Below are 20,196 nucleotides of genomic sequence, written 5' to 3'. Positions count from 1 at the left end.
GTATTGGATTTGTGCTGTGGGGTGGTGGAGGCAGAACACCAGGTCTGGTTTTGAGTTGTTGGGTGGGTGTTAGGTTGCAGATATTGGGATTGTGCTGTAGGGTGGTAGAGCGGCAGGATGAAGGTATTGGTTTTGTGTTGTGGGGGTGTGGAGGCAGAACACCAGGTCTGGTTCTGTGTTGTTGGCTGGGTGTCAGGTTGCAGATATTGGGATTGTGTTGTAGGGTGGTGGGTGGCAGGATAAAGGTATTGGTTTTGTGCTGTGGGGTGGGTGTCAGGTTGCAGATATTGGGATTGTTTTGTAGGTTGGTGGGGAGGCAGGATGAAGGTATGGCTTTTGTGTTGTGGGGGTGTGGAGGCAGAACACCAGGTCTGGTTCTGTGTTGTTGGGTGGGTGTTAGGTTGGAGATACTGGGTTTGTGTTGTAGGGTGGTGGGTGGCAGGATGATGGTATTGGTTTTGTGTTGTTGGGTGGGTGTCAGGTTGCAGATATTGGGATTGTGTTGGAGGGTGGTGGGGAGGCAGGATGAAGGTATTGGTTTTGTGATGTGGGGGTGTGGAGACAGAACACCAGGTCTGGTTCTGTGTTGTTGGATGGGTGTCAGGTTGCAGATATTGGGATTGTGTTGTAGGGTGGTGGGTGGCAGGATAAAGGTATTGGTTTTGTTTTGTTGGGTGGGTGTCAGGTTGCAGATATTGGCATTGTGTTGTAGGGTGGTGGGGCGGCAGGATGAAGGTATTGGTTTTGTGTTGTTGGGTGGGTGTCAGGTTGCAGATATTGGCATTGTGTTGTAGGGTGGTGGGGCGGCAGGATGAAGGTATTGGTTTTGTGTTGTTGGGTGGGTGTTAGGTTGCAGATATTGGGATTGTTTTGTACGGTGGTGGGGCGGCAGGATGAAGGTATTGGTTTTGTGCTGTGGGGTGGTGGAGGCAGAACATCAGGTCCGGTTTTGTGTTGTTGGGTGGGTGTTAGGTTGCAGATATTGGGATTGTTTTGTACGGTGGTGGGACGGCAGGATGAAGGTATTGGTTTTGTGTTGTTGGGTGGGTGTCAGGTTGCAGATACTGGCATTGTATTGTAGGGTGGTGGGGAGGCAGGATAAAGGTATTGGTTTTGTGCTGTGGGGAGGTAGAGGCAGAACACCAGGTCTGGTTCTGTGTTGTTGGGTGGGTGTGAGGTTGCAGATATTGGCATTGTGTTGTAGGGTGGTGGGGCGGCAGGATGAAGGTATTGGTTTTGTTTTGTTGGGTGGGTGTCAGGTTGCAGATATTGGCATTGTGTTGTAGGGTGGTGGGGCGGCAGGATGAAGGTATTGGTTTTGTGTTGTTGGGTGGGTGTCAGGTTGCAGATATTGGCATTGTGTTGTAGGGTGGTGGGGCGGCAGGAAGAGGGTATTGGTTTTGTGTTGTTGGGTGGGTGTCAGGTTGCAGATATTGGGATTGTTTTGTACGGTGGTGGGGCGGCAGGATGAAGGTATTAGTTTTGTGCTGTGGGGTGGGTGTCAGGTTGCAGATATTGGGTTTGTGTTGTAGGGTTGTAGGGCGGCAGGATGAAGGTATTGGTTTTGTGTTGTGGGGTGTGGAGGCAGAACACCAGGTCTGGTTCTGTGTTGTTGGATGGGTGTCAGGTTGCAGATATTGGGATTGTGTTGTAGGGTGGTGGGTGGCAGGATAAAGGTATTGGTTTTGTGCTGTGGGGTGGGTGTCAGGTTGCAGATATTGGGATTGTTTTGTAGTTTGGTGGGGAGGCAGGATGAAGGTATTGGTATTGTGTTGTGGGGGTGTGGAGGCAGAACACCAGGTCTGGTTTTGTGTTGTTGGGTGGGTGTTAGGTTGCAGATATTGGGATTGTGCTGTAGGGTGGTAGACCGGCAGGATGAAGGTATTGGTTTTGTGTTGTGGGGGTGTGGGTGTGTGTAGGCAGAACACCAGGTCGGGTTCTGTGTTGTTGGATGGGTGTCAGGTTGCAGATATTGGGATTGTGTTGTAGGGTGGTGGGTGGCAGGATAAAGGTATTGGTTTTGTGCTGTGGGGTGGGTGTCAGGTTGCAGATATTGGGAATGTTTTGTACGGTGGTGGGGCAGCAGGATGAAGGTAGTGGTTTTGTGTTGTTGGGTGGGTGTTAGGTTGCAGATATTGGGATTGTGTTGGAGGGTGGTGGGGAGGCAGAATGAAGGTATTGGTTTTGTGATGTGGGTGTGTGGAGACAGAACACCAGGTCTGGTTCTGTGTTGTTGGATGGGTGTTAGGTTGCAGATATTGGGATTGTGTTGGAGGGTGGTGGGGAGGCAGGATGAAGGTATTGGTTTTGTGTTGTGGGGGTGTGGAGGCAGAACACCAGGTCTGTTTTTGTTTGTTGGGTGGCGGCCAGGATGCCAAGTATTGGTTTTGTGTTGTTGGGTGGGTGTCAGGTTGCAGATATTGGGATTGTGTTGTATGGTGGTGGGTGGCAGGATGATGGTATTGGTTTTGTGTTGTTGGGTGGGTGTTAGGTTGCAGATATTGGGAATGTTTTGTACGGTGGTGGGGCAGCAGGATGAAGGTAGTGGTTTTGTGTTGTTGGGTGGGTGTTAGGTTGCAGATATTGGGATTGTGTTGTAGGGTGGTTGAGCGGCAGGATGAAGGTATTGGTTTTGTGTTGTGGGGTGTGGAGGCAGAACACCAGGTCTGGTTCTGTGTTGTTGGATGGGTGTCAGGTTGCAGATATTGGGATTGTGTTGTAGGGTGGTGGGTGGCAGGATAAAGGTATTAGTTTTGTTTTGTTGGGTGGGTGTCAGGTTGCAGATATTGGCATTGTGTTGTAGGGTGGTGGGGCGGCAGGATGAAGGTATTGGTTTTGTGTTGTTGGGTGGGTGTCAGGTTGCAGATATTGGCATTGTGTTGTAGGGTGGTGGGGCGGCAGGATGAAGGTATTGGTTTTGTGTTGTTGGGTGGGTGTTAGGTTGCAGATATTGGGATTGTTTTGTACGGTGGTGGGGCGGCAGGATGAAAGTATTGGTTTTGTGCTGTGGGGTGGTGGAGGCAGAACATCAGGTCTGGTTTTGTGTTGTTGGGTGGGTGTTAGGTTGCAGATATTGGGATTGTTTTGTACGGTGGTGGGACGGCAGGATGAAGGTATTGGTTTTGTTTTGTTGGGTGGGTGTCAGGTTGCAGATATTGGCATTGTGTTGTAGGGTGGTGGGGCGGCAGGATGAAGGTATTGGTTTTGTGTTGTTGGGTGGGTGTCAGGTTGCAGATATTGGCATTGTGTTGTAGGGTGGTGGGGCGGCAGGAAGAGGGCATTGGTTTTGTGTTGTTGGGTGGGTGTCAGGTTGCAGATATTGGGATTGTTTTGTACGGTGGTGGGGCGGCAGGATGAAGGTATTGGTTTTGTGTTGTTGGGTGGGTGTCAGGTTGCAGATATTGGAATTGTGTTGTAGGGTGGTGGGGAGGCAGGATGAAGGTATTGGTTTTGTGTTGTTGGGTGGGTGTCAGGTTGCAGATATTGGCATTGTGTTGTAGGGTGGTGGGGAGGCAGGATGAAGGTATTGGTTTTGTGTTGTGGGGGTGCGGAGGCAGAACACCAGGTCTGTTTTTGTTTGTTGGATGGCGGCCAGGATGCCAGGTATTGCTTTTGTGCTGTGGAGGTGTGGAGGCAAAACACCAGGTCTGGTTTTGTGTTGTTGGGTGGGTGTTAAGTTGCAGATATTGGGATTATTTTGTACGGTGGTGGGGCGGCAGGATGAAGGTATTGGTTTTGTGTTGTTGGGTGGGTGTCAGGTTGCCGATATTGGCATTGTGTTGTAGGGTGGTGGGGAGGCAGGATGAAGGTATTGGTTTTGTGTTGTGGGGGCGTGGAGGCAGAACACCAGGTCTGTTTTTGTTTGTTGGGTGGCAGCCAGGATGCCAGGTATTGCTTTTGTGCTGTGGGGGTGTGGAGGCAGAACACCAGGTCTGGTTTTGTGTTGTTGGGTGGGTGTTAGGTTGCAGATATTGGGATTGTTTTGTACAGTGGTGGGGCGGCAGGATAAAGGTATTGGATTTGTGCTGTGGGGTGGTGGAGGCAGAACACCAGGTCTGGTTTTGAGTTGTTGGGTGGGTGTTAGGTTGCAGATATTGGGATTGTGCTGTAGGGTGGTAGAGCGGCAGGATGAAGGTATTGGTTTTGTGTTGTGGGGGTGTGGAGGCAGAACACCAGGTCTGGTTCTGTGTTGTTGGCTGGGTGTCAGGTTGCAGATATTGGGATTGTGTTGTAGGGTGGTGGGTGGCAGGATAAAGGTATTGGTTTTGTGCTGTGGGGTGGGTGTCAGGTTGCAGATATTGGGATTGTTTTGTAGGTTGGTGGGGAGGCAGGATGAAGGTATGGCTTTTGTGTTGTGGGGGTGTGGAGGCAGAACACCAGGTCTGGTTCTGTGTTGTTGGGTGGGTGTTAGGTTGGAGATACTGGGTTTGTGTTGTAGGGTGGTGGGTGGCAGGATGATGGTATTGGTTTTGTGTTGTTGGGTGGGTGTCAGGTTGCAGATATTGGGATTGTGTTGGAGGGTGGTGGGGAGGCAGGATGAAGGTATTGGTTTTGTGATGTGGGGGTGTGGAGACAGAACACCAGGTCTGGTTCTGTGTTGTTGGATGGGTGTCAGGTTGCAGATATTGGGATTGTGTTGTAGGGTGGTGGGTGGCAGGATAAAGGTATTGGTTTTGTTTTGTTGGGTGGGTGTCAGGTTGCAGATATTGGCATTGTGTTGTAGGGTGGTGGGGCGGCAGGATGAAGGTATTGGTTTTGTGTTGTTGGGTGGGTGGCAGGTTGCAGATATTGGCATTGTGTTGTAGGGTGGTGGGGCGGCAGGATGAAGGTATTGGTTTTGTGTTGTTGGGTGGGTGTTAGGTTGCAGATATTGGGATTGTTTTGTACGGTGGTGGGGCGGCAGGATGAAGGTATTGGTTTTGTGCTGTGGGGTGGTGGAGGCAGAACATCAGGTCCGGTTTTGTGTTGTTGGGTGGGTGTTAGGTTGCAGATATTGGGATTGTTTTGTACGGTGGTGGGACGGCAGGATGAAGGTATTGGTTTTGTGTTGTTGGGTGGGTGTCAGGTTGCAGATACTGGCATTGTATTGTAGGGTGGTGGGGAGGCAGGATAAAGGTATTGGTTTTGTGCTGTGGGGAGGTAGAGGCAGAACACCAGGTCTGGTTCTGTGTTGTTGGGTGGGTGTGAGGTTGCAGATATTGGCATTGTGTTGTAGGGTGGTGGGGCGGCAGGATGAAGGTATTGGTTTTGTTTTGTTGGGTGGGTGTCAGGTTGCAGATATTGGCATTGTGTTGTAGGGTGGTGGGGCGGCAGGATGAAGGTATTGGTTTTGTGTTGTTGGGTGGGTGTCAGGTTGCAGATATTGGCATTGTGTTGTAGGGTGGTGGGGCGGCAGGAAGAGGGTATTGGTTTTGTGTTGTTGGGTGGGTGTCAGGTTGCAGATATTGGGATTGTTTTGTACGGTGGTGGGGCGGCAGGATGAAGGTATTAGTTTTGTGCTGTGGGGTGGGTGTCAGGTTGCAGATATTGGGTTTGTGTTGTAGGGTTGTAGGGCGGCAGGATGAAGGTATTGGTTTTGTGTTGTGGGGTGTGGAGGCAGAACACCAGGTCTGGTTCTGTGTTGTTGGATGGGTGTCAGGTTGCAGATATTGGGATTGTGTTGTAGGGTGGTGGGTGGCAGGATAAAGGTATTGGTTTTGTGCTGTGGGGTGGGTGTCAGGTTGCAGATATTGGGATTGTTTTGTAGTTTGGTGGGGAGGCAGGATGAAGGTATTGGTATTGTGTTGTGGGGGTGTGGAGGCAGAACACCAGGTCTGGTTTTGTGTTGTTGGGTGGGTGTTAGGTTGCAGATATTGGGATTGTGCTGTAGGGTGGTAGACCGGCAGGATGAAGGTATTGGTTTTGTGTTGTGGGGGTGTGGGTGTGTGTAGGCAGAACACCAGGTCGGGTTCTGTGTTGTTGGATGGGTGTCAGGTTGCAGATATTGGGATTGTGTTGTAGGGTGGTGGGTGGCAGGATAAAGGTATTGGTTTTGTGCTGTGGGGTGGGTGTCAGGTTGCAGATATTGGGAATGTTTTGTACGGTGGTGGGGCAGCAGGATGAAGGTAGTGGTTTTGTGTTGTTGGGTGGGTGTTAGGTTGCAGATATTGGGATTGTGTTGGAGGGTGGTGGGGAGGCAGAATGAAGGTATTGGTTTTGTGATGTGGGTGTGTGGAGACAGAACACCAGGTCTGGTTCTGTGTTGTTGGATGGGTGTTAGGTTGCAGATATTGGGATTGTGTTGTAGGGTGGTGGGGAGGCAGGATGAAGGTATTGGTTTTGTGTTGTGGGGGTGTGGAGGCAGAACACCAGGTCTGTTTTTGTTTGTTGGGTGGCGGCCAGGATGCCAAGTATTGGTTTTGTGTTGTTGGGTGGGTGTTAGGTTGCAGATATTGGGATTGTGTTGTAGGGTGGTAGAGCGGCAGGATGAAGGTATTGGTTTTGTGTTGTGGGGTGTGGAGGCAGAACACCAGGTCTGGTTCTGTGTTGTTGGATGGGTGTCAGGTTGCAGATATTGGGATTGTGTTGTAGGGTGGTGGGTGGCAGGATAAAGGTATTGGTTTTGTTTTGTTGGGTGGGTGTCAGGTTGCAGATATTGGCATTGTGTTGTAGGGTGGTGGGGCGGCAGGATGAAGGTATTGGTTTTGTGTTGTGGGGGTGTGGAGGCAGAACACCAGGTCTGGTTCTGTGTTGTTGGGTGGGTGTTAGGTTGGAGATACTGGGTTTGTGTTGTAGGGTGGTGGGTGGCAGGATGATGGTATTGGTTTTGTGTTGTTGGGTGGGTGTCAGGTTGCAGATATTGGGATTGTGTTGGAGGGTGGTGGGGAGGCAGGATGAAGGTATTGGTTTTGTGATGTGGGGGTGTGGAGACAGAACACCAGGTCTGGTTCTGTGTTGTTGGATGGGTGTCAGGTTGCAGATATTGGGATTGTGTTGTAGGGTGGTGGGTGGCAGGATAAAGGTATTGGTTTTGTTTTGTTGGGTGGGTGTCAGGTTGCAGATATTGGCATTGTGTTGTAGGGTGGTGGGGCGGCAGGATGAAGGTATTGGTTTTGTGTTGTTGGGTGGGTGTCAGGTTGCAGATATTGGCATTGTGTTGTAGGGTGGTGGGGCGGCAGGATGAAGGTATTGGTTTTGTGTTGTTGGGTGGGTGTTAGGTTGCAGATATTGGGATTGTTTTGTACGGTGGTGGGGCGGCAGGATGAAGGTATTGGTTTTGTGCTGTGGGGTGGTGGAGGCAGAACATCAGGTCTGGTTTTGTGTTGTTGGGTGGGTGTTAGGTTGCAGATATTGGGATTGTTTTGTACGGTGGTGGGACGGCATGATGAAGGTATTGGTTTTGTGTTGTTGGGTGGGTGTCAGGTTGCAGATACTGGCATTGTATTGTAGGGTGGTGGGGAGGCAGGATAAAGGTATTGGTTTTGTGCTGTGGGGAGGTAGAGGCAGAACACCAGGTCTGGTTCTGTGTTTTTGGGTGGGTGTGAGGTTGCAGATATTGGCATTGTGTTGTAGGGTGGTGGGGCGGCAGGATGAAGGTATTGGTTTTGTTTTGTTGGGTGGGTGTCAGGTTGCAGATATTGGCATTGTGTTGTAGGGTGGTGGGGCGGCAGGATGAAGGTATTGGTTTTGTGTTGTTGGGTGGGTGTCAGGTTGCAGATATTGGCATTGTGTTGTAGGGTGGTGGGGCGGCAGGAAGAGGGTATTGGTTTTGTGTTGTTGGGTGGGTGTCAGGTTGCAGATATTGGGATTGTTTTGTACGGTGGTGGGGCGGCAGGATGAAGGTATTAGTTTTGTGCTGTGGGGTGGGTGTCAGGTTGCAGATATTGGGTTTGTGTTGTAGGGTTGTAGGGCGGCAGGATGAAGGTATTGGTTTTGTGTTGTGGGGTGTGGAGGCAGAACACCAGGTCTGGTTCTGTGTTGTTGGATGGGTGTCAGGTTGCAGATATTGGGATTGTGTTGTAGGGTGGTGGGTGGCAGGATAAAGGTATTGGTTTTGTGCTGTGGGGTGGGTGTCAGGTTGCAGATATTGGGATTGTTTTGTAGTTTGGTGGGGAGGCAGGATGAAGGTATTGGTATTGTGTTGTGGGGGTGTGGAGGCAGAACACCAGGTCTGGTTTTGTGTTGTTGGGTGGGTGTTAGGTTGCAGATATTGGGATTGTGCTGTAGGGTGGTAGACCGGCAGGATGAAGGTATTGGTTTTGTGTTGTGGGGGTGTGGGTGTGTGGAGGCAGAACACCAGGTCGGGTTCTGTGTTTTTGGGTGGGTGTGAGGTTGCAGATATTGGCATTGTGTTGTAGGGTGGTGGGGCGGCAGGATGAAGGTATTGGTTTTGTTTTGTTGGGTGGGTGTCAGGTTGCAGATATTGGCATTGTGTTGTAGGGTGGTGGGGCGGCAGGATGAAGGTATTGGTTTTGTGTTGTTGGGTGGGTGTCAGGTTGCAGATATTGGCATTGTGTTGTAGGGTGGTGGGGCGGCAGGAAGAGGGTATTGGTTTTGTGTTGTTGGGTGGGTGTCAGGTTGCAGATATTGGGATTGTTTTGTACGGTGGTGGGGCGGCAGGATGAAGGTATTAGTTTTGTGCTGTGGGGTGGGTGTCAGGTTGCAGATATTGGGTTTGTGTTGTAGGGTTGTAGGGCGGCAGGATGAAGGTATTGGTTTTGTGTTGTGGGGTGTGGAGGCAGAACACCAGGTCTGGTTCTGTGTTGTTGGATGGGTGTCAGGTTGCAGATATTGGGATTGTTTTGTACGGTGGTGGGGCGGCAGGATGAAGGTATTAGTTTTGTGCTGTGGGGTGGGTGTCAGGTTGCAGATATTGGGTTTGTGTTGTAGGGTTGTAGGGCGGCAGGATGAAGGTATTGGTTTTGTGTTGTGGGGTGTGGAGGCAGAACACCAGGTCTGGTTCTGTGTTGTTGGATGGGTGTCAGGTTGCAGATATTGGCATTGTGTTGTAGGGTGGTGGGGCGGCAGGATGAAGGTATTGGTTTTGTGTTGTTGGGTGGGTGTCAGGTTGCAGATATTGGCATTGTGTTGTAGGGTGGTGGGGCGGCAGGATGAAGGTATTGGTTTTGTGTTGTTGGGTGGGTGTTAGGTTGCAGATATTGGGATTTTTGTACGGTGGTGGGGCGGCAGGATGAAGGTATTGGTTTTGTGCTGTGGGGTGGTGGAGGCAGAACATCAGGTCTGGTTTTGTGTTGTTGGGTGGGTGTTAGGTTGCAGATATTGGGATTGTTTTGTACGGTGGTGGGACGGCAGGATGAAGGTATTGGTTTTGTGTTGTTGGGTGGGTGTCAGGTTGCAGATACTGGCATTGTGTTGTAGGGTGGTGGGGAGGCAGGATAAAGGTATTGCTTTTGTGCTGTGGGGAGGTAGAGGCAGAACACCAGGTCTGGTTCTGTGTTGTTGGGTGGGTGTGAGGTTGCAGATATTGGCATTGTGTTGTAGGGTGGTGGGGCGGCAGGATGAAGGTATTGGTTTTGTTTTGTTGGGTGGGTGTCAGGTTGCAGATATTGGCATTGTGTTGTAGGGTGGTGGGGCGGCAGGATGAAGGTATTGGTTTTGTGTTGTTGGGTGGGTGTCAGGTTGCAGATATTGGCATTGTGTTGTAGGGTGGTGGTGCGGCAGGAAGAGGGTATTGGTTTTGTGTTGTTGGGTGGGTGTCAGGTTGCAGATATTGGGATTGTTTTGTACGGTGGTGGAGCGGCAGGATGAAGGTATTGGTTTTGTGTTGTTGGGTGGGTGTCAGGTTGCAGATATTGGAATTGTGTTGTAGGGTGGTGGGGAGGCAGGATGAAGGTATTGGTTTTGTGTTGTTGGGTGGGTGTCAGGTTGCAGATATTGGCATTGTGTTGTAGGGTGGTGGGGAGGCAGGATGAAGGTATTGGTTTTGTGTTGTGGGGGTGCGGAGGCAGAACACCAGGTCTGTTTTTGTTTGTTGGATGGCGGCCAGGATGCCAGGTATTGCTTTTGTGCTGTGGGGGTGTGGAGGCAAAACACCAGGTCTGGTTTTGTGTTGTTGGGTGGGTGTTAAGTTGCAGATATTGGGATTATTTTGTACGGTGGTGGGGCAGCAGGATGAAGGTATTGGTTTTGTGTTGTTGGGTGGGTGTCAGGTTGCAGATATTGGCATTGTGTTGTAGGGTGGTGGGGAGGCAGGATGAAGGTATTGGTTTTGTGTTGTGGGGGCGTGGAGGCAGAACACCAGGTCTGTTTTTGTTTGTTGGGTGGCAGCCAGGATGCCAGGTATTGCTTTTGTGCTGTGGGGGTGTGGAGGCAGAACACCAGGTCTGGTTTTGTGTTGTTGGGTGGGTGTTAGGTTGCAGATATTGGGATTGTTTTGTACAGTGGTGGGGCGGCAGGATAAAGGTATTGGATTTGTGCTGTGGGGTGGTGGAGGCAGAACACCAGGTCTGGTTTTGAGTTGTTGGGTGGGTGTTAGGTTGCAGATATTGGGATTGTGCTGTAGGGTGGTAGAGCGGCAGGATGAAGGTATTGGTTTTGTGTTGTGGGGGTGTGGAGGCAGAACACCAGGTCTGGTTCTGTGTTGTTGGCTGGGTGTCAGGTTGCAGATATTGGGATTGTGTTGTAGGGTGGTGGGTGGCAGGATAAAGGTATTGGTTTTGTGCTGTGGGGTGGGTGTCAGGTTGCAGATATTGGGATTGTTTTGTAGGTTGGTGGGGAGGCAGGATGAAGGTATTGCTTTTGTGTTGTGGGGGTGTGGAGGCAGAACACCAGGTCTGGTTCTGTGTTGTTGGGTGGGTGTTAGGTTGCAGATACTGGGTTTGTGTTGTAGGGTGGTGGGTGGCAGGATGATGGTATTGGTTTTGTGTTGTTGGGTGGGTGTCAGGTTGCAGATATTGGGATTGTGTTGGAGGGTGGTGGGGAGGCAGGATGAAGGTATTGGTTTTGTGATGTGGGGGTGTGGAGACAGAACACCAGGTCTGGTTCTGTGTTGTTGGATGGGTGTCAGGTTGCAGATATTGGGATTGTGTTGTAGGGTGGTGGGTGGCAGGATAAAGGTATTGGTTTTGTTTTGTTGGGTGGGTGTCAGGTTGCAGATATTGGGATTGTTTTGTACGGTAGTAGGGTGGCATGATGAAGGTATTGGTTTTGTGTTGTTGGGCGGGTGTCAGGTTGCAGATATTGGTATTGTGTTGTTGGGCGGTTGTCAGGTGGCAGATATTGGTATTGTGTTGTAGGGTGGTGGGGAGGCATGATGAAGGTATTGGTTTTGTGTTGTGGGGGTGTGGAGGCAGAACACCAGGTCTGGTTTTGTGTTGTTTGGTGGGTGTTAGGTTGCCGATATTGGGATTGTTTTGTACAGTGGTGGGGCGGCAGGATAAAGATATTGGATTTGTGCTGTGGGGTGGTGGAGGCAGAACACCAGGTCTGGTTTTGAGTTGTTGGGTGGGTGTTAGGTTGCAGATATTGGGATTGTGCTGTAGGGTGGTAGAGCGGCAGGATGAAGGTATTGGTTTTGTGTTGTGGGGGTGTGGAGGCAGAACACCAGGTCTGGTTCTGTGTTGTTGGCTGGGTGTCAGGTTGCAGATATTGGGATTGTGTTGTAGGGTGGTGGGTGGCAGGATAAAGGTATTGGTTTTGTTTTGTTGGGTGGGTGTCAGGTTGCGGATATTGGGATTGTTTTGTACGGTAGTAGGGTGGCATGATGAAGGTATTGGTTTTGTGTTGTTGGGCGGGTGTCAGGTTGCAGATATTGGTATTGTGTTGTTGGGCGGTTGTCAGGTGGCAGATATTGGTATTGTGTTGTAGGGTGGTGGGGAGGCAGGATAAAGGTATTGGTTTTGTGTTGTGGGGGTGTGGAGGCAGAACACCAGGTCTGGTTTTGTGTTGTTGGGTGGGTGTTAGGTTGCAGATATTGGGATTGTTTTGTACAGTGGTGGGGCGGCAGGATAAAGGTATTGGATTTGTGCTGTGGGGTGGTGGAGGCAGAACACCAGGTCTGGTTTTGAGTTGTTGGGTGGGTGTTAGGTTGCAGATATTGGGATTGTGCTGTAGGGTGGTAGAGCGGCAGGATGAAGGTATTGGTTTTGTGTTGTGGGGGTGTGGAGGCAGAACACCAGGTCTGGTTCTGTGTTGTTGGCTGGGTGTCAGGTTGCAGATATTGGGATTGTGTTGTAGGGTGGTGGGTGGCAGGATAAAGGTATTGGTTTTGTGCTGTGGGGTGGGTGTCAGGTTGCAGATATTGGGATTGTTTTGTAGGTTGGTGGGGAGGCAGGATGAAGGTATTGCTTTTGTGTTGTGGGGGTGTGGAGGCAGAACACCAGGTCTGGTTCTGTGTTGTTGGGTGGGTGTTAGGTTGCAGATACTGGGTTTGTGTTGTAGGGTGGTGGGTGGCAGGATGATGGTATTGGTTTTGTGTTGTTGGGTGGGTGTCAGGTTGCAGATATTGGGATTGTGTTGGAGGGTGGTGGGGAGGCAGGATGAAGGTATTGGTTTTGTGATGTGGGGGTGTGGAGACAGAACACCAGGTCTGGTTCTGTGTTGTTGGATGGGTGTTAGTTTGCAGATATTGGGATTGTTTTGTAGGTTGGTGGGGAGGCAGGATGAAGGTATGGCTTTTGTGTTGTGGGGGTGTGGAGGCAGAACACCAGGTCTGGTTCTGTGTTGTTGGGTGGGTGTTAGGTTGGAGATACTGGGTTTGTGTTGTAGGGTGGTGGGTGGCAGGATGATGGTATTGGTTTTGTGTTGTTGGGTGGGTGTCAGGTTGCAGATATTGGCATTGTGTTGTAGGGTGGTAGGGCGGCAGGATGAAGGTATTGTTTTTGTGTTGTTGGGTGGGTGTCAGGTTGCAGATATTGGCATTGTGTTGTAGGGTGGTGGGGCGGCAGGATGAAGGTATTGGTTTTGTGTTGTTGGGTGGGTGTCAGGTTGCAGATATTAGGATTGTTTTGTACGGTGGTGGGGCGGCAGGATGACGGTATTGGTTTTGTGTTGTTGGGTGGGTGTCAGGTTTCAGATATTGGCATTGTGTTGTAGGGTGGTGGGGAGGCAGGATGAAGGTATTGGTTTTGTGTTGTTGGGTGGGTGTCAGGTTGCAGATATTGGCATTGTGCTGTAGGGTGGTGGAGAGGCAGGATGAAGGTATTGGTTTTGTGTTGTGGGGATGTGGAGGCAGAACACCAGGTCTGTTTTTGTTTGTTGGATGGCGGCCAGGATGCCAGGTATTGCTTTTGTGCTGTGGGGGTGTGGAGGCAAAACACCAGGTCTGGTTTTGTGTTGTTGGGTGGGTGTTAGGTTGCAGATATTGGGATTGTTTTGTACGGTGGTGGGGCGGCAGGATGAAGGTATTGGTTTTGTGTTGTTGGGTGGGTGTCAGGTTGCATATATTGGCATTGTGTTTTAGGGTGGTGGTGAGGCAGGATGAAGGTATTGGTTTTGTGTTGTGGGGGTGTGGAGGCAGAACACCAGGTCTGTTTTTGTTTGTTGGGTGGCAGCCAGGATGCCAGGTATTGCTTTTGTGCTGTGGGGGTGTGGAGGCAGAACACCAGGTCTGGTTTTGTGTTGTTGGGTGGGTGTTAGGTTGCAGATATTGGGATTGTTTTGTACGGTGGTGGGGCGGCAGGATGAAGGTATTGGTTTTGTGCTGTGGGGTGGTGGAGGCAGACCACCAGGTCTGGTTTTGTGTTGTTGGGTGGGTGTTAGGTTGCAGATATTGGGATTGTGCTGTAGGGTGGTAAAGCAGCAGGATGAAGGTATTGGTTTTGTGTTGTGTGGGGGTGTGGAGGCAGAACACCAGGTCTGGTTCTGTGTTGTTGGATGGGTGTCAGGTTGCAGATATTGGGTGGCAATATGTATGTAGAGCAGGCACCTGTGTATAGATCAGAAGTATGTGTGCGCAGACCAGACGAAGTACCAGCTAGTAGAGCCGGTGATTCCTTAGTGCAGTTGAATGCATGATCGAACGAACGCATGAGCGACGAATTAGGAAGTATGTAGATATAATCCGATCTCATACGCATCATATCACATCACCACGCTTACTCTCTTCTTTTACACCATCACCCAACTAGAACACAGCGATACTATGACACCATTCGGTATAGCTGTTCTCATACCAACATCTTCCTCATACTACACATCACTCTAACTAAACACTGCTGGTTACACCCTCCAGCTGGCGTTCTCCTCATGCCTAACGCAGCCTCAATCGATCTGGATAATCCGGCCAGAACGAACACATACTCCTCAACCCTCAACCACCACACCTAATGCTAAGAAGCTGCCTCCACATGAATGCTACACCTGCAGCACACATATACGGTGCGCACACGCATCTTTGACGCCTTTATACTCTCTCTACTGACTTGAACTTCGGTTCCCGAGGGCGTTCAACCTACCAGCGCCTTGAGACTATACCAATGGTACATAAGGCGCTATATAAATGCAAAGTAACATAACATAACATAACATATTGGGATTGTGTTGTAGGGTGGTGGGTGGCAGGATAAAGGTATTGGTTTTGTGCTGTGGGGTGGGTGTCAGGTTGCAGATATTGGGATTGTTTTGTAGGTTGGTGGGGAGGCAGGATGAAGGTATTGCTTTTGTGTTGTGGGGGTGTGGAGGCAGAACACCAGGTCTTGTTCTTTGTGGTTGGATGGGTGTTACGTTGCAGATATTGGGTTTGTGTTGTAGGGTGGTGGGTGGCAGGATGATGGTATTGGTTTTGTGTTGTTGGGTGGGTGTTAGGTTGCAGATATTGGGAATGTTTTGTACGGTGGTGGGGCAGCAGGATGAAGGTATTGGTTTTGTGTTGTTGGGTGGGTGTTAGGTTGCAGATATTGGGATTGTGTTGGAGGGTGGTGGGGAGGCAGGATGAAGGTATTGGTTTTGTGATGTGGGTGTGTGGAGACAGAACACCAGGTCTGGTTCTGTGTTGTTGGATGGGTGTTAGGTTGCAGATATTGGGATTGTTTTGTACGGTGGTGGTACGGCAGGATGAAGGTATTGGTTTTGTGCTGTGGGGTGGTGGAGGCAGAACATCAGGTCTGGTTTTGTGTTGTTGGTGGGTGTTAGGTTGCAGATATTGGTATTGTTTTGTACGGTGGTGGGGCTGCGGGATTGTTTTGTATGGTGGTGGTACGGCAGGGTGAAGGTATTGGTTTTGTGCTGTGGGGTGGTGGAGGCAGAACATCAGGTCTGGTTTTGTGTTGTTGGTGGGTGTTAGGTTGCAGATATTGGTATTGTTTTGTACGGTGGTGGGGCTGCAGGATAAAGGTATTGGTTTTGTGTTGTTGGGTGGGTGTCAGGTTGCAGATATTGGCATTGTGTTGTAGGGTGGTGGGCAGGCACGGTGAAGGTATTGGTTTTGTGTTGTGGGGGCGTGGAGGCAGAACACCAGGTCTGTTTTTGTTTGTTGGGTGGCAGCCAGGATGCCAGGTATTGCTTTTGTGCTGTGGGGGTGTGGAGGCAGAACACCAGGGCTGGTTTTGTGTGTTGTTGGGCGGGTGTTAGGTTGCAGATATTGGGATTGTGCTGTAGGGTGGTAGAGCGGCAGGATGAGGGTATTAGTTTTGTGCTGTGGGGTGGGTGTCAGGTTGCAGATATTGGGTTTGTGTTGTAGGGTTGTAGGGCGGCAGGATGAAGGTATTGGTTTTGTGTTGTGGGGGTGTGGAGGCAGAACACCAGGTCTGGTTCTGTGTTGTTGGATGGGTGTCAGGTTGCAGAAATTGGGATTGTGTTGTAGGGTGGTGGGTGGCAGGATAAAGGTATTGGTTTTGTGCTGTGGGGTGGGTGTCAGGTTGCAGATATTGGGATTGTTTTGTAGTTTGGTGGGGAGGCAGGATGAAGGTATTGGTTTTGTGTTGTGGGGGTGTGGAGGCAGAACACCAGGTCTGGTTCTGTGTTGTTGGATGGGTGTTAGGTTGCAGATATTGGGTTTGTGTTGTAGGGTGGTGGGTGGCAGGATGATGGGATTGGTTTTGTGTTGTTGGGTGGGTGTTAGGTTGCAGATATTGGGATTGTTTTGTACGGTGGTGGGGCAGCAGGATGAAGGTATTGGTTTTGTGTTGTTGGGTGGGTGTTACGTTGCAGATATTGGGATTGTGTTGGAGGGTGGTGGGGAGGCAGGATGATGGTATTGGTTTTGTGATGTGGGGGTGTGGAGACAGAACACCAGGTCTGTTTCTGTGTTGTTGGATGGGTGTTAGGTTGCAGATATTGGGATTGTTTTGTACAGTGGTGGGGCGGCAGGATGAAGGTATTGGTTTTGTGCTGTGGGGTGGTGGAGGCAGAACATCAGGTCTGGTTTTGTGTTGTTGGGTGGATGTGAGGTTGCAGATATTGGGACTGTTTTGTACGGTGGTGGGGCGGCAGGATGAAGGTATTGGTTTTGTGTTGTCGGGGAGTGGAGGCAGAACACCAGGTCTGGTTTTGTGTTGTTGGGCGGGTGTCAGATTGCAGATAGTCGGATTATGTTGTAGGGTTGTAGGGCGGCAGGATGAAGGTATTGGTTTTGTGCTGTGGGGTCGGTGTTAGGGTTGCAGATATTGGGATTGTTTTGTACGGTAGTAGGGTGGCATGATGAAGGTATTGGTTTTGTGTTGTTGGGCGGGTGTCAGGTTGCAGATATTGGTATTGTGTTGTTGGGCGGTTGTCAGGTGGCAGATATTGGTATTGTGTTGTAGGGTGGTGGGGAGGCAGGATGAAGGTATTGGTTTTGTGCTGTGGGGTGGGTTTTAGGGTTGCAGATATTGGGATTGTTTTGTACAGTTGTAGGGCGGCAGGATGAAGGTATTGGTTTTATGTTGTTGGGCGGGTGTCAAGTTGCAGATATTGGGATTGTTTTGTACGGTGGTGGGGCAGCAGGATGAAGGTATTGGTTTTGTGCTGTGGGGTGGGTGTCAGGTTGCAGATATTGGTATTGTGTTGTAGGGTGGTGGGGAGGCAGGATGAAGGTATTGGTTTTATGTTGTGGGGGTGTGGAGGCAGAACACCAGGTCTGGTTTTATGTTGTTGGGCGGGTGTCAGGTTGCAGATATTGGTATTGTGTTATAGGGTGGTGGGGAGGCAGGATGAAGGTATTGGTTTTAAGTTGTGGGGGAACGGAGGCAGAACACCAGGTCTGGTTTTATGTTGTTGGGCGGGTGTCAGGTTAGAGATATTCGTTTTGTGTTGAGGGGGTGTGGAGGCAGAACACCAGGTCTGTTTTTGTTTGTTGGGTGGCGGCCAGGATGCCAGGCATTGGTTTGTGGTGTGGGGGAGTGGAGGCAGAACACCAGGTCTGGTTTTGTTTGTTGGGTGGCGGTCAGGATGCCAGGCTTTGGTTTGTGGTGTGGGGGAGTGGAGGCAGAACACCAGGTCTGGTTTTGTTTGTTGTGTGGCGGTCAGGATGCCAGGCATTGGTTTGTGGTGTGGGGGAGTGGAGGCAGAACACCAGGTCTGTTTTTGTTTGTTGGGTGGCGGTCAGGATGCCAGGCTTTGGTTTGTGGTGTGGGGGAGTGGAGGCAGAACACCAGGTCTGGTTTTGTTTGTTGGGTGGCGGCCAGGATGCCAGGCATTGGTTTCTGGTGTGTTGAGGTGGTGTAGAGGCAGGACAAGATATGGTTTATGGAGCTTTCAGATTTCCCCCCTGCTATGCTTAAGAAAGTCACCCAGTCCCATTTTTTTTTATCCTGAGACTTATAGCGCTAAATTTAAAATGGGAAGGAGTAAACTACATGTCTGGAATTCAAAGAAAAAGACAGGAAAAGATTATCTTTTTAAGCATAGCAAGGACAACGTTGAGAGCTGTACGGTGTGTGTCATTAGGAGGGGAATGCAGGATGACAGGTATTGGTTTTGTGTTGTGAGGGTGTGGCGGTAGAACACCAGGTCTGGTTTTGTGTTGTTGGGTGGGTGGCAGGGAATCAGATCTGAATTTTCTGTTGCAGAGGTGGAGGATGTTTGGTTTGTGTTCTACGTGCCCGGGAGAAAGACACAGAGACAGAATGCTTTGGCTCTTTTGCCAACTCGTCTTGTGCTTGGCTAATACAGCCAAGCCAGATGTCTTGTTCAGCTCTACCCATGCATTCTTTGTCTCCCCCACCTCTATTGTGCATACACAAAGGAACATAATATATTTAGTGACCTTCCCATGGGTAGATACAGTTGGCTAAATGTGAACTTTGTAGCATGGTCTGGGTTCCCTCAACGACTACTATCCACAATTAACATTGGAGCCAACTCACCTCTTCTGAACCAAGTCCAGGCATTTCTTCCAGTGACTTCTAATGTATTTATCCCGTGATCTTGGATGTATGGATTTCTTTCCAGTGACCTTGGATTCCTCCCGAGTACTCTTGGGTGGATTTCTTTCCAATAATCCTGGATGGATTTCTCCCAGTGATCCTGGATGAATTTCTACCCAGTGACAGTGGATGGGTTTCACTCGAGTGATATTGTATGGATTCCTCCCAGTGATCCTGGATGAATTTCTACCTAGTGACAATGGCTGGGCTTCACTTGAGAGATTTTGGGTGGATTTCACCTAGTGATCCTGGGCGGATTCCTCCCTACTGACAGTGGCTGGACTTGTCCTGCGTGATCCGGGATGGATTCCTCCCCAGTCACACTGGCTGAGCTTCTCCCAGGTGATCTTGTATGAATCTCTACCTAGTGGCAGTGACTGGGCTTCTCCAGAGTGATCTTGGGTGGATTCCTCCCAGTGATCCTGGATGGATTCCTCCCCATGCAGTGGCTGGGCTTGTCCTGGGTGATCCTGGATAGATTTCTACCCAATGTCAGGGCTTCTCCAGAGTGATCCTGGGTGGATTTCTACCCAGTGACAGGGCTTCTCCAGAATGATCACGAATGGATTTCTACCCAGTGACAGGGCTTCAGAGGGATCCTGGATGGATTTCTACCCAGTGCCTGGGCTTCTCCAGAGTGATGCTGCGTGGATTTTTACCCAGTGACAGGGCTTCTCCAGTGTGATCCTGAATGGATTACTATCCAGTGACAGGGCTTCTCCAGAGTGATCTTGAATGTATTTCTACCCAGTGACAGTGTTTCTCCAGAGGGATCCTGAATGGATTTCTACCCAGTGACAGGGCTTCAGAGGGATCCTGGATGGATTTCTACCCAGTGCCAGGGCTTCTCCAGAGTGATGCTGCGTGGATTTTTACCCAGTGACAGGGCTTCTCCAGTGTGATCCTGAATGGATTACTATCCAGTGACAGGGCTTCTCCAGAGTGATCTTGAATGTATTTCTACCCAGTGACAGTGTTTCTCCAGAGGGATCCTGAATGTATTTCTACCCAGTGACAGGGCTTCAAAGTAATTCTGGGTGGATTTCTACCCTTTGCCAGAGCTTCTCCAGAGTGATGCTGGATGGATTTCAACCCAGTGATAGGGATTACCCCAGAGTGATTCTGGATGGATTTCTACCCAGTGCCAGGGCTTCTCCAGAGTGATCCTGGATGGATGTCTACCCAGAGACAGGGCTTCTCCAGAGTGACCCTGGATGGATGTCTACCCAGTGAGAGGGCTTCAGAGTGATCCTAGATGGATTTCTACCCACTGACAGTAACTGGACTTCTCCCGAGTGGTCTTGGGAGGTTTTCTCCCCAGTGACACAGACTGGGCTTCTCCAGAGTGAACCTGGGGGAATTTCTCCTCAGTGTCAGAGACTGAGCTACTTCAGAGTGATCTTGGGAGGATTTCTCCCCAGTGACAGGGACTGAGCTACTCCAGAGTGATCTTGGGGGGGATTTCTCCCCAGTGAAAGTGACTGGGCTACTCCAGAGTGATCTCGTAGGGGGGTTTCTTCCCAGTGATCGTTTCAGGGTTCACAGGAAAATCTAGAGGCGAGATGAAGAACCCAGCATCCCACTGCCCCCGCTGCGGCTGCGCAGACTAGGAGACACTATCACATGCTATGATGCATAGTCACCGGAAGATGCTCAGCCCCAGTAGAAGCACTATTGCTGGAGTGATATTTTAGTATCCTCCTCCTCCGTGTGAAAGGCTGGTGAATGTTCAACGAGAGCGCCCATGCACTTAAAGCTCTCTTTAAATTCGGTCCCTCTATGGAGTCGCGGATTCTGTTTCCCGTTTTCCCTCCTAAACATTAAGCGTACAGTGCTAGTGCGCATGCGCGCCATGTGCTGCCCCTCTCACTGCGCAAGTGCTCAGAAATAGAAAGGTGTGCCAGTGCGCATGCTC

The 20,196-nt window shown here is 50.3% G+C and overlaps 1 protein-coding gene across 1 annotated transcript in view; it reads right to left on the bottom strand.

The window, feature by feature from the left end:
* The window catches only part of LOC138489480 (uncharacterized), a 446,304-nt gene extending 426,410 nt beyond the window's left edge, over positions 1-19,894 (bottom strand). Inside the window, exon 1 of the mRNA XM_069617218.1 lies at positions 18,222-19,894. Coding sequence (XP_069473319.1) covers positions 18,222-18,245 — 24 coding nt within the window. The 5' untranslated portion in view covers positions 18,246-19,894. The remainder of the gene's footprint in view (positions 1-18,221) is intronic.
* Between the last annotated feature and the right edge of the window lie 302 nt (positions 19,895-20,196).

This window comes from Ambystoma mexicanum, chromosome 9 (assembly GCF_040938575.1).
Source record: "Ambystoma mexicanum isolate Mex_15411 chromosome 9, UKY_AmexF1_1, whole genome shotgun sequence".
NCBI lineage: Eukaryota > Metazoa > Chordata > Amphibia > Caudata > Ambystomatidae > Ambystoma > Ambystoma mexicanum.
This window is presented reverse-complemented; position numbering and strand designations above follow the sequence as displayed.